Source organism: Mesitornis unicolor, unplaced genomic scaffold, assembly GCF_000695765.1.
Source record: "Mesitornis unicolor isolate BGI_N332 unplaced genomic scaffold, ASM69576v1 scaffold33267, whole genome shotgun sequence".
Taxonomy (NCBI): Eukaryota; Metazoa; Chordata; class Aves; order Mesitornithiformes; family Mesitornithidae; genus Mesitornis; species Mesitornis unicolor.
In genome coordinates this window covers 1-13,568 of record NW_010195010.1, presented here as the reverse complement: position 1 = coordinate 13,568, position 13,568 = coordinate 1, and the positions used below count along the sequence as shown (strand labels likewise).

The 13,568-nt window shown below is 41.7% G+C and overlaps 1 protein-coding gene across 1 annotated transcript; it reads right to left on the bottom strand.

Annotated features, from left to right (window-relative positions):
* Positions 1 to 2,444: 2,444 nt before the first annotated feature.
* Positions 2,445 to 13,517, bottom strand: LEO1 (Leo1, Paf1/RNA polymerase II complex component, homolog (S. cerevisiae)). Its single transcript, XM_010187981.1, has 12 exons — positions 13,388 to 13,517; positions 11,530 to 12,255; positions 11,194 to 11,298; positions 10,224 to 10,318; positions 9,650 to 9,795; positions 8,145 to 8,229; positions 7,878 to 7,972; positions 7,463 to 7,597; positions 6,733 to 6,868; positions 6,242 to 6,428; positions 5,876 to 5,973; positions 2,445 to 2,709 (listed from the first exon to the last, which is right to left on the bottom strand). The coding sequence occupies exons 1-12, from the start codon at positions 13,515 to 13,517 to the stop codon at positions 2,605 to 2,607; spliced, it is 2,043 nt and encodes a 680-aa protein (XP_010186283.1). The 3' UTR covers positions 2,445 to 2,604.
* Between the last annotated feature and the right edge of the window lie 51 nt (positions 13,518 to 13,568).

The following is a 13,568-nucleotide window of genomic DNA, read 5'->3' as shown; positions in this document are numbered from 1 at the left end:
TGTACAGTCTTATACAGAAGAAAAATTCTCTACCCGGTACTAGAAAGAAAACTCCCAACCAACAACTGGAAACCAGGATACAGTTGAAGGATGTACTTGGAACAACAAACCCACATAGCCAAGAACAGCTTTCAGTGACTGTTTCAAGGTCATTGCTCCAACATCCTGCCACCAGCCAGAAAATCTAGAACTTGCACCAGCTCTTTGAATACATTTTTCTTTGCTGTAAATTCTTTCTGGAAGAAATATTCCCACCAGTCAGTGCAAGAGTAAACACAGTTCAATCCACGTTTTCTTTCCTTTGGCTTAATATTTTTAATTTGGGTAAAATGAAAGCATTCCAAGTAATTCTCTCATCCATGGAGGGTGGGAAAAGGGATAGCAAGAAACTGTCATAAAATCATACATCAGACTCAACTAAAATAGGATAAGGCTAAGTTCATTCAAGTGACTTTAATTACGAGACGATCCTTAAACCAATTTAAGCTAACACTTTCCAAATTCCACAGTTAAGTAAGACTTTAAAAGAGTAATTTACAAAAGACGACAGTGTAAAAAAACTACTGCCTTTCATCTTTGTAATCCACAAAAAGCCTCATTTTTGGAAGCTAAAGTGGCCCACTTACTTAGTAAAAGCTCAGTCAGCATCAAATCCATGAAAGTGATTAAAACATTTTCACTCTTGGGAGCGTAGTTAAAATAAAAACAGCCAACACTTCGGTTAAACTGACTGAAAAGCAAAGACATCAGCAATGACATGGCGGTGTGCTTTCACACACACCAAATTTGGGGTTTTTTTAGGAGGTATCTCGGAGGTTTTTCTGTGAAAGTACAGCACGTTACATCCGTGCAGAACGAGTCCCTTTCTGAAGAGCCGGCTCCTTCCTGAGGTTACAAATGGGAAGCAGGTAACCTCCTGTAAGGAACCAGTCTCCCAGCAGAGGTCTACGCTAAGAGGATTACAGGGTCAAAATTCCAGCAGATGGAGAAAGGTTTTATCTGCACATTAAAGAGATGCAGGAACTCTTAGACAACCATTTAATTATAGAAAAAAAGAAGAGTTCCTCAGGCACTCAGACTTGAAAGTTTTCGCTTTGTTTTCGTACCTGCAGTCAGCTGCTCAGCAGAATCCATTAACACGCAGAGCTCTGTCTCACTGCAGCTGCCTTCTGGGCAGGAGAAACGGAGGTAGAGTATTTTGAGAAACTCCTGGCCTCATTAAAGATGACAGAGACGAGACATCCAGGGTGAAAGCTGTATCTCAAAGAGCCAGGAAATGTCACGAGAGCAAAACGCTCTCTGAGGCACTTGCATCCTTCGACTGTTTTCTACAAAAGCAGAATTCGGCTGGGCAGGGGAGAGATGGGTAACAGTCCTTCCACATAACTATCAGCTACTTTATTTCATCTGATGCAACAGAAATCCACATCACAAAACTCCCACATTGTCGATGGTTTTGTTTCAAGAGGCATTAAGCTAATTCTGTCTTCCTTCTGCTGCCTTTTTCAACTCATATGCAGCTCCACAGGACTGCGTGTGGAAAGTCAGCTCAAAAAGCAACACGGGCAACATCTGAATGCCCTTGAACCAAGAGACAAACTACACATGGGAGGTGTGTGGAAATTCAGATGTCTCCTCCAGCCTTTCCCTGCTTTACAACTGCATCATTGAATCAGGTGCTCAGAAACAGTGTTAGAGCAGCAAGGATCCTGTCCAGAACAGGACTTCGCAGCTGAACAAACCTGTTTCTAAAACCAGCCAGGAACAACTGGAAGTATCACCACAAGGATGATATGAGATTACAAGACGTTATTATTAGGATGTCTTTTTCGCATTGTGGTTCATTTCACCTTTCAAAGGAGACTTTCATCTCTGCTTGCAGAAATTTCTTAGCTTTGTTTAAATAAGTGTTTTTACTCTGACATTTACCTCACTAGGATGTGCCAGTTATCAGTAGTACTGTTGTTGTTACTGATGCTCAGGCAAGATGTGGATTTTCATCCTGGGCTTCAATGCGTGAAAAAGAAATGTCTTACAGGATCAGTTAACTGCAGGAACTTCACAGGCTACTTAAACATGGTAAGAAATATTTTCAGTCACCAGAATATACCAGCAGAGTAATAAACTGTGCACAGACAATAGGGAATAAGGAATATCGAGGAAAAAACCTGAATTATACTGTACCACCCGTATGTTCTTCCAAGCCCTCCATACACACAGGAAGCTAAATCACCATACCTTTGTCAGGGAAACTTACCATTTAAGCATTTTATAAAGGTTAGAATGATTTCTCCTAATGAACTCAGTAAAAGTCACTGATTAATTCACTTGGATAACCGGTTACTACGATTGCCAGAACTGAAATGTACAGTGCAAGATAAAACCCGGTCCTGTGATGATCCCTGGTGCAACAAGAGAAAAACCTTAAAAGGTAGAAGGAAGTCAAAAAAACTTTATTCACACCAGAAATGCAGACTTCAGTGGAATTTTCCTTTATCAAAATAACCCCATTATGGTTACTTACATCTTTGCTGTAAGAGAACTGTACAATATATATATAAATATATATATAAAAAAAAAATCAACTTTTGTGCTTCCTTAATATTAATCATCATCATCTTCCTCTTCATCGCTGATCACATATTTCTTATGCTTCTTACTTGCTTTATCATCATCCTCTGCTTTTCTCTTTCCAGAAGGTTCACCTTCCTAAGGGCAAAAAAAGGACAAAAATAAACCAACACACTTCAAGCTAAAATAAAAAACTCGGAAGAACAACAAAAAGACCTCAATGTCTGCCTTGTAAGAAAAGCAAAATGATTACTTCTAGTTTTTCCATTTTCATAGAGTCACAGAATCCCAGGTTGAAGGGACCACAAGGATCATCCGGTCCAACCCCTCAAGGTAAAAGCATCGTTTAAATGAGATGGGTCAGCACCTGTCAAGCTGGCTCCTAAAACTGACCAGTGCAGGGGAATTCACCACTTCCCCTGGGAGATTGTTCCATGTCTGCTTGATCTCATGGGAAACAAACTCCTTCTGGAGCTCAGTCAGACTCTCTCCAGAAGCAGCTTGTGTGACTGTGATGCAGGACTCCTTACGTCTCGGTACTTGGAGTTCAATCAGCATTGCTACCAGTCTCAAACCCCAGCCTGAGAGGGTCAACGTGCACCGACGTGCAACCAGATCCGCTTCAAACTCAGCTACGCGTGGAAGTAATTTATGCCATGATCTGGACGTACGGCACACACGATATCACCCACAGCAAGTCTTACAAGCATGGGTAATTCTTAGAATTTGTAATGAATTTTCCAACGTGCAGAAGCTTTCACTTTGGGCACCCGGTGAAGCTTTGCTAAGTTTTCAGGCTATAGACACTTGTATGCCCGAAATTAAAGCTACTGAAGCAAAGAAATGCAGCAAGCGGGCTGGCATTTTGGATCTTTCTTCATTTAAAAACCAAACCAAACCAAACCGCTCTCTGGCATAAAGGGAAAAGACTGATGAGAAGCCACTTGTACTGAGAATCAACGCCACCATTTACTGTCCAAGAAATGTAACAGTTTAGGAGGCTTCAAAGAGCTGGTCAGAAGAACATAAATCATTGCCTAGTTACCTGTTTGCTAGCGACACCATAATGACTTTTATAGGCTGGATGCCCAATTTTTAGCACTTAAATATAGTCAAGGGGTTGATTTTTATTCTGTGTGCATTTACACTAGTTCAGTTTAAACCATCCTTCCAACACCATTTCAAATCAGAACGCTATGAAAATACTGAATCAAAGTACAAATAACTAGCTGTTAATGAAAACTCATCAACTTGGACACGAAGGACGCATGGCAACTCAATTACTGTTTAGAAAGAAGAGTATCTCTAAAGAGATCCTCAGGTCTAAGTAACCTCATCCTTTTCTCCACTTGTTGGTTTTGGGGTTTTGTTTGTTTGTTTTAAAGCAACGGATTTGAATTTTAAGCGGCAGCAAAGGCAAAGTTTCAGAACTCCAATGAATAGATTTTTTTATTCAAAGTATTTTATTCTATATTGACTTATTAAGTCAGGACAGTGCGAATCTCAAATAGGAAGGAATTTTATGCATAGAAAACAGAAAGCAGGGGTGGGAATCTCAATGATTGCCTGTTCTGAGGAAGAAGCATTCTCCTGTAATCTCGCCAGGCCGCTGTTAAATGATTCATCCTGCTGTTCAGCAGAATATCCCCATTAACTACAGTAAAACTGCTTGTCGTGTGGTGATAGGGTATTAATAATAGATTTTTCAGTAATGGTAACAAATTGTTACCAGGACAAAGATTTGTGCTGTGGTGTTGACTGCAAGCACCTCAGAGGAGGTCTGTGTACAGGGAAGTCCGTGTTCCATGTCTGCAGATGCATATTACAAATATCAAACCTCCTACAAGTGAGTAGTTGTGCATCAGTGGGGTTTTCTGTGACGCTGCAGCACCCCTCCATGGCCCTGCTGGGAACGTTACCTTGAAGTCAGGTAATTTTAAAATGGAGGCTACCATTGCTCAAGCAGCAAAGAAATGCTGTTGACTGGACCTTTGCTTCTGAGACTGGAACTCCAAAATCCTGACACTGCTCTACCATGAACGAGCAACCAGTAGTGCCTGATAAAGAAACGATTCAACTTCTGCTAACAAACAAACACTACCAGAGCTCACCTCTTAAGAGGGCAGTGGGAAGCCAGAAAACAAGTGTCAAATGCCATCTGTCATGAATTCCAACATTCCCTTTTCCCTGTTTCCCAAGGCACACAGTAAACGTCCTGTGGTGCTCTGCCACAGAAGCATTTTACAATGAGGAGCAAGGGCTGGGAAAATGAACTGCACGAGTATAGCTGGGATAGGGCACAGCCCACACACTTACTGGTTCCACTTCTATCTAAGAGTTAAGGTTGAATCTCAGAAACGATATCTGTCAATTTTGTAAAGCGTTACACCACAGCGCTGTATCAGAAGTGACATTACTTGAACTAAACCTCAAGACAGGGTATATGCAAAGATCCATTTGCTTACTCCCAGCAGTGATAAACTACAAACCAATAAACACTTAAAATTTTAGAAGAGGAAACAGCACTAGTACTGTAGCGTATAGCTGGGATAGGGCACAGCCCACACACTTACTGGTTCCACTTCTATCTAAGAGTTAAGGTTGAATCTCAGAAACGATATCTGTCAATTTTGTAGAGTGTTACACCACAGCGCTGTATCAGAAGTGACATTACTTGAACTAAACCTCAAGACAGGGTATATGCAAAGATCCATTTGCTTACTCCCAGCAGTGATAAACTACAAACCAATAAAAAATTTTAGAAGAGGAAACAGCACTACTACTGTAGCTAACAGTTCATTTGATCATGGCCTAATGTTCATGACAATACTTGGGTGATGGATAATGTCTATTCAGCAATGGGCATTAACTCTTCTAAACTCAGTTTTTTAACTCTTCTATTTAAAAAGAGCAGGAATTCGATGTGAAAAATGCTTGTTTTATTTCCATTATAACAAGAAAGGACCATGTAGCTTAGGAAACACTGCACTAGGATTCCAATATTAAGTCTTCTTACTCCTTGCATAATTTTGCTAAAGTCATTTTACATAACTCTGCATAAATTTTTCTATCCTTAAATCAGCAATAACAACGGTGACCTCCTTTGGGAATCGCTCGGGTCTATGAACTAATGCGGTGTATAAGAAATTGGTGATTAATTACCATGGAAAGCATGCCAAGTCAAATAACACATTCATCACAGCATAAATGAGACTACAAAAGTCTCAGCTTTAAAAACCAGATCCGGTGCAGGAAATGTTCCTGACTGAAAATGAGTAGCTTAAGAACAAAACCCTCTTCTTACCTCATCACTCGTAAGTTTCTTTGCCTTGAGTAGTCTTTGTGTTTTATCTTCATCTGAGCCTTCGTCACTGTCAGAAGAGTAGATTCTAGCACGTTCCTCTACAGAGAAAAATGAAAAGACAAACATTTATCTTCATCTGAAATTGGTGGGAAAATGAGCGCATTAAATATAATTGTCTTACATTTAGTCCCACAGAAAGCTGGCAGAATTTAACTCCAGAGTAAACAAAACTGATACAGACTGAATTCATGTCTCCTCATGTCCGAAATGAGCTGACAAAATACAGTCTAATCAGGTTTCTCCTGTGAAATTAATCCATCTGAATCACACAGCCCCTACTTATATGCTGTTAGTGTTTATGATTACCTCTGATGCCACCTTTGTATCTGTTTTTGATAGCTGCTAGACTGATTGCATCATCTCCCTCATCCTCTTCATCGTAGCGATCAGGTTCCAAATAGTTTGCACTCAGACCACGCTGATGCTGTTTCTCCCTCATTCTTCGCTGCTGAGACTCTCTACGGATGGAAGCTCTTAATCTCTCCTCTTCTTTCTGTCCAAGGGAAGAAGCAATATATAAAGACTGAGCCAAAAAAAAGCCCCCAAACCCAACAAACCTATGCAAGAGCACCTTGTATTCTACTGTAGCTTGTGAAATAATTCCTCAGCAGTGTAAAGACTGTACATACTCTGATCTTTTTTGCGATCTGCAAGGTTATGCAAACTGCACCTCTAATAACTCTCGTCTAACTCCAAAACACACTCTGTGTTTCATAAAGCTCAGAAATGTTCAGGTATATTGCAGTTGTGAGTTTTCAGATTACATCAGCAGATAAGAGAGTCCCATGACACAATACCTTAATCATTTCTGTGCGCTGAGACTCTGGATCACGACCTGCCATTGGCAGAATACGAATTTTCTGGGTCTTTGAACATCTGTCTGCCAGAGACAGAGTCATCTTCCTGTGAGTGGCACTGTCCGTAGAGTGTGGCCTGTTAAAAAATTTATATAGGTTAAATACTTCTTCAAGGAACGCATCCGTTCTTAAAGGACAACGGCAGGACCAGCGTACTCAAGATTTCAAAGGCTCAACTGCACAAAAGTAAAAGCATCACACTTTTTTAATTCATGTGCATTGTAACAGCTACTGGAGACATCAATTCCTCCACGAGCAAACTATCTGCAGCCCGTTATCAGTCTAAATAATCACTCTCACATCAACATGCCGAGACAGAATCATCGTCTTGATAGCAACTGTGCATCAGAAGAAAGGTCACTTCAGAGAATATTAATACTCTGTCCAATTTGGATGAGGACTGGCACTTCAAAATGCAAATTAAGAAAATATATATATAAAAAATACACACAGCTGACGTATTTTGCAGTGAATGGCTTATAACCTTTCAAACTGGGACGCCTAATTTAGGACAAATCTTACCAAGATACTGACTCTGGAAAACAGCACATTCTTATTAAACAGTTAAGCTCTGAAAGCTTATGAACTGGTATCTCTAATCTTTATACACCAGTTACAACAGGTAATTGCAGAACAAGTGTCAACATTTGATGTAGCATAGCATGCTTACCTGAAGGTTAACTTTGTCTTGAAAACAGCCTGGCCTTGTAGACCTGTCCCTTGTCTGATAAACAAATGGTTGTGATCTCCCTGTAGCGGTGCCTTGTACACGTCAAAGACCTCATTGCCCAAGTGGAGAGACATGCTTAAAAGAGATTCACGTGTCAGTTATTTGATGAAGCCACCACAGTCTACTTTGTCTCATTTATAAATTAAGAAAGCTGTCATGTTTCCTTTTTACATGTAGCCAATAATTATATTTCAATGCAAACTAAGCAGAGTGTAAAATTTCCAAAGCACTGAGACTACAACTATTTCTCTGTGCAGAATTGACAGAAAAGTTTGTTGTCCTTCCAATTTTGCACGCCAGGCGTTTTACTGTAATAACAACTGTATTCCTCCAACAGCAGAAAGCCCAAACGAACCTTCCATCTGACCATTTGACAATCCGTGCGTTACTTTCTCTGATCTCATTCCCTTCCTCATCTCGTCGCATCCGCCATCGTATTGTGTTTTCCACCTGCGGGGAGAAAAACAAAACACTTGTTCTAACTCACAGTAATGAATAGCGTGGTAAAACACAGTCCATATAGGTCAAGAATGGCAGTCAGAAAGGCTAGGTAATTTGCTGCATGATGCAAAGAAATGAAGGTTAAAGACTGTGTAAAAGAAAAGGAAAATTAACACTCTACCTTCAGCTTTAACCTGGTTCTGCCCTCTTCATCAAGCATCTCCTCATCTTCAAATTCATCTTCATAATACTGGGGATCAAAAGGTCTGCAATAAATCATATATTACAGTCTTTATTCTTCTAAAAATTCATCCAGATTATCCTAGAGTTGTGCAAAATAACAGGTGCTTGAAATTATACCCTGCACAGAGCAGCGGGCACCGCAGCTGTGAGACAGCCATTTCTGCAGTACCCTAATTTACTGCATTGATTCTGCACCACAGGAGGCCTTCCCAAGTGTCTGCTCTCCCAGCAATTAACATTCAGACCCTCTAAACGGCTCTAGCTAAAGAGAGCAAGTCTGCCTCAGAAAATACTGTTTCCTTACTATCAGGGTGATGAGGTCAGGGCTAATTCTGGAACAAAAACACCTACAGTATTGTACAGAGAAAAGAAAAAGAAAATTATCATCTTCTAAATGTGGTGAATTAGGGATTTTCTAAGACCACATTACTTGTAATTTTTTTAATTTGAATCTCAAAATAACCAAAGGGAAAGGAAAATGAGATTGTTTTTCCTCTCTTTCTTCCAAAACCTGATGGTGGGAGCGAACGGGGGAAGGCCATTCCCTAGCCTCCTTCCTAATAGTTTCCAGGCTGCTGCAAGGGCAAGAAGTGATAAACAGACTCTGCTACTGCACAATTCTATTTGCAGTCCCGTCTGACCCCCAAAGCTCCCCAGGACTTCTCTCACTGATGACAGCCACTAACTGCATTCTTAACAGTCCCCTCCTGAAACAGCCTATAGCATGAAAGCCAAGAAAAATGATCTAACAGAGAACAGAAACAAGGCTGCGCTGCCAGCTCACAACACCCCTAGTAAACAATGCAATAAGGGCGCTTAACAAAACACTCAGAGAGGCACATTTAACAGCAATCTGCTGCAGGTGCTGAAGGTTTGGCCTTAAAGTCCACCTAACACCACACGCTCTAATAGCAATTCATTTTGTTTCTCCTTACGAATTCCAGAAAATTTCTTTAGCTTGGGTTGGTTAAGTAGGAAAATAAGCAACCAGGCTCTTCATAGTTAAATAGTGTATTTATCATACACAAATAAAAAAGGGCTTACTTTAAAATTCAAAATGACATTTTTAGCACTCAGCATTGCATAAAGATCCTGTGCGTTTGGCTTTCACATCTCTGAGAGCCTGGACCTATGTTTAAAACTCCACTGACAGCACATGCTTTCAATCAAATTGTATTTTGGTTTGGGTTTTTTTTAAGGACAAAAAGTTATTCAATCAAGCTGAAACCCAAGCTCTTACGAATGTTACTTAGCACTTGATTAGATAACAACAGATACTGCTATTGACTGATCACAATCAAAAGTGAGCATCTTAGTGCACATACATCCTAATGCCAAGCATTTTAAATAAGGCCAACGTATTTATTTATATGACTAAAACAAAAGCAATATAGGGAAACACTAAAAAACCCCTGATCAATTACGTATTTTATGTACAATTACCTGGGCTCCACGCTAAGGAAGTTGGGCAGCTTCACAAAATACAAATCATTACCCAAGTCTGTGTTTACTTTTGGTATTTCTACCTCTATCCTAGTCTCTGGTATAGGCTCTTCTTCCTGTTGTTCTTGACTCAGTCCATTCTCATCCTAATGAAAAAAATAAGAGGAGAATAGGAGCATAAGTGGGAAAAAAAAGTCTACGTGGCTACTGTTGCTGCAATAAGCACTTGCATTTTGTTTAAAGGAATGCCATCCGTATGCACAGAGAGATCAGGAAGCTTTGGGTAAAAGAGTGCACACGTTTTCAGAGAAAGCAATTCAATTCAGCCTTGTCATGTGCCATGTGAAGTGATCTCAAATACCAGTGCAAAAATCAAGAGACCAAAGGCAGTACGGAAAGGGCAAAGGAGCAATGAAGCCACCTGGTGTATAAGACTTGAATAATTCTTATAGGTAGGGCAAAATTATCTGCAGTGCTTACTTAATGCATCTTTTTCACTAAAATATCCTCCAACTCAGTCACTGTTCTGCACCGCAGAGAGGAATGGAGTGTTAATTATTTCAAGTCTACTCACAATGGGCTGTCCCGGAGTTGGTGGCTTGTCTTCTCCATCACTCCCTGAGGAAATGTCATCTGCGCCTCCAAACAGATCCATGACGTCTGCGTGCTCTTGAGCAGAAAAATGACTGTTTTAAAATACTCATATATAGGCACACATAGGTATGTATGCGTAGGAAAAACATTATCACTTCTATTATCACTTAAAATCACCTACAAATGTTAGAAATTGTGAATGTTGAAGCAACACACATTATTCTCTTATCCTGCAAAGCAGTTTTCCCACGTATTTTTAACCTAAGGATTCAAGGTATGTTTTCCTGGAAAGTCTCCATCAAATAAGAGCATCTAGATGAAAAATGGCAACAGAAGAATTACAAGTATAAGCTCATCCTCTACTCTAGTAAACAACTTAAATATAACAATATAAGTATATAAACAGCAACTTTATTACACATTTTGGCAGTTTTACTTCTCAGAAGAATCAGCGCTTCTTTCTGAGCCAGCTAAACACCACAAAACCCAGTATAGGCTCTCTGGGCCGCTCTGATTAGAGGCACCATTAACAACACGCAGTAAAAAAATGTGTGAAACAACATTCACAGAAGGAAAGCTCTGTCTGCCATGGAGGTAACTGAAAAACTGATAACAGCAGAAATACAGCGGGTACATCCCCACACAGGCTGCCCAGAGAGGTTGTGGAGTCTCCTTCTCTGCAGACATTCAAAACCCGCCTGGACGCCTTCCTGTGTAACCTCATCTGGGTGTTCCTGCTCCGGCAGGGGGATTGGACTGGATGAGCTTTGGAGGTCCCTTCCAATCCCTAACGGTCTGGGATTCTGTGATTCCTCCTGTACTGTGTTGTGATTTCCATGGCACTACAGTTACACCGTATAGCAAGCGCCATCCAGTTTATCAGGATCTGTAGCAGATTTAAAGTGAGGATTAAATGAACCAAGAAGCCACAAAACCCCACCACCATTCACCTTTCTGTCCTTCCGTATCGCTGTCCGCTTCGGAATCGGACGCAATCGGTTTCTTTCGCTTCATTCGCAGAACTTCATCCTCGCTATCGCTGCCCCTCGCAGACTCTACAAGGAGTAAATTCTTCTCAGCAAATTAAAAACTTTGTTCTACGCATTTTAAAATTCCTTTACATTAATAAGTTGATGCAGATGAAATGAATTTTAAAGCGCTGCATTAAAAAAACATTACAAGCAATGCCTTTATATTGAAGTCTAAATCTTTTCAGGCCAATATAAATGAAACAACAAAGAGAGCTCAAACCAGAAGCAAATCATTACTACTGTACTCAGTCCTACCAGATTTATGCTCTTGGTCCTCCTCATCGGAGTGCTGGGCCCTTTCGTCATCGTCAGAGTTCTGCATCTTCTCCTCATCAGAATGCTGGGCCCTTTCGTCATCATCCGAGTTCTGCATCTTCTCCTCGTCTGAAGCCTGCGGCCTCTCCTCATCATCAGAGTTCTGCATTTTCTCCTCGTCCGAGTTCTGGAGTCTTTCCTCATCATCAGATATCTGTGGCCTTTCATCTTCGTCAGAGTTCTGCACTTTCTCCTCATCGTCAGAGTTCTGCTGTCTCTCCTCATCATCCGAGTTCTGCTGCCTCTCCTCATCGTCTGACTGATCGCTTTTGTCCTCCTTGCCCCACTTCTCATCCTCTGAATGTGCTTTCTCAGAACCATCTCCCTCTGAGTGATGACTGCCTTCATCTGAGCCGTGCCCACGATCATCCTCCTCATCATCATGAGCAGCTTCTGAAACACTGTGCTGGTCCACGTCTGACTGATCATTATCTTCGTGCTCAGAATGTCCCGAAGCTTCAGAGCGATTGTAGGATCTTTCAGAGTGGTTGTCACTCCCCGTGTGATGGGATGCCCCTTCGTCCTCACTGTCATCCCCAAATAACTCCTTATTGCTGGGTTTTATTGCCTCTCTGTCATCATCTTGGTCACTGTCGCTTCCAGAAGCATTACTGCCAGAGCCAGCGTTCTCCTGATCGGAGTCGGACTCCGATCCAGAATCGGAATCTGCAAAACAAACATCAACCCTTCAAGAGTTAAAGTGTCCCCACAGGGAGGCACATAAGATGATGGGCATTGCTTCAGAAAAATATTCAAGGAAAACCCCAAACCCCAGAGAGAGAACCTACAGAGAACTGTAAGAAAGGACTATAACAGTTACCTAGAACAATAAAATAAAATAAAATACCTGCTAATAGAGGCACAGCCAATGAAAGACACAGTGAGAAATGATGGGTGCCACGGCTTCAAACCACAAGCTATTAACAAAGCTAAACCTCAGCCTTCTCTTCTCTAGGGGTTGTTTAGCCTGGAGAAGAGAAGGCTGAGGGGAGACCTCATCACCACCTACAACTGCCTCAAGGGAGCTTGTAGAGAGGTGGGTGCTGGTCTCTTCTCCCAGGTGATGGAGGATAGAACAAGGGGAAATGGCACCAAGCTGTGCCAAGGGAGGTTCAGGTTAGAGATAAGGAGGAAGTTCTTTACTGAGAGGGTCGTCAGAAGCTGGACCAGGCTGCCCAGGGAGGTGGTGGAGTCACCATCCCTGGATGTGTTTAAGGAGCGGGTAGACGAGGTACTTAGGGATATGGTTTAGGGGGTAGACAGGAACGGTTGGACGTGATGATCTCAGAGGGCTTTTCCAACCGAGCGACTCTGTGATTCAAGATTCTAAAGTTGCAGAAAGAATAAGTAATTACACAAAAGTGAAGAAAATGGGCTTAAAATAAATAAATACGTCGACAGAGGCTCATGAGATTCTATAAATCTGAAACTGCCACGTCTAATCCAAGTCAGCTGCCTCATGTGCCCTGACGTGTTTGTTCCTGAATGCTAAGGCCGGTGAATGCTGTTTCAAGCAGGAAAAAGAAAGGAACATCTGCCTTGAAAAGTAATTCACAGAAACTGACACGTTTTTAAAATACACGTGTTACTCACATCGGGAGATGTTCCACCCTTTTTCTTTAGATGCTGATGACAGCTAAAACTTTTCCAGACAAGGGGCAAACACGACACGCCTCTTGTTTTCACCACCTCAAACCCAAGCAGCTCTGGGCAAGCAAACGACCACTCGGATGCACGCTTTGGTTTTGTTTCCCATCGCGGGTTTCCCACGGCAGCGGCAATGGAAACCAGGCCGCACAAACGGCTTTTTCGTAGGGTCCCCGCTGCGAGGCCGGGGTCTCTTTCAGAGCCAACGGGACGGCGAGCACTGCTGGGGGGCAGCGCACCCCGAGACGTTTCCCAGGCGCGGACAACTCCGCCGACACCATTTTCTCGGCTTTTTTGACCAGAAAAGCAGGCGTGCAAAGGAGGCCCGAGGC

Excerpts from the sequence above, each read along its gene's own strand:
- LEO1 (XM_010187981.1), bottom strand. The coding sequence starts at position 13,517 with ATGGTGTCGGCGGAGTTGTCCGCGCCTGGGAAACGTCTCGGGGTGCGC. Across the intron at positions 11,299-11,529 it reads GGACCAAGAGCATAAATCTG|AGTCTGCGAGGGGCAGCGAT; the intron begins GTAGGACTGAGT and ends TACTCCTTGTAG. Across the intron at positions 6,869-7,462 it reads AAGACAAAGTTAACCTTCAG|GCCACACTCTACGGACAGTG; the intron begins GTAAGCATGCTA and ends ATTTTTTAACAG.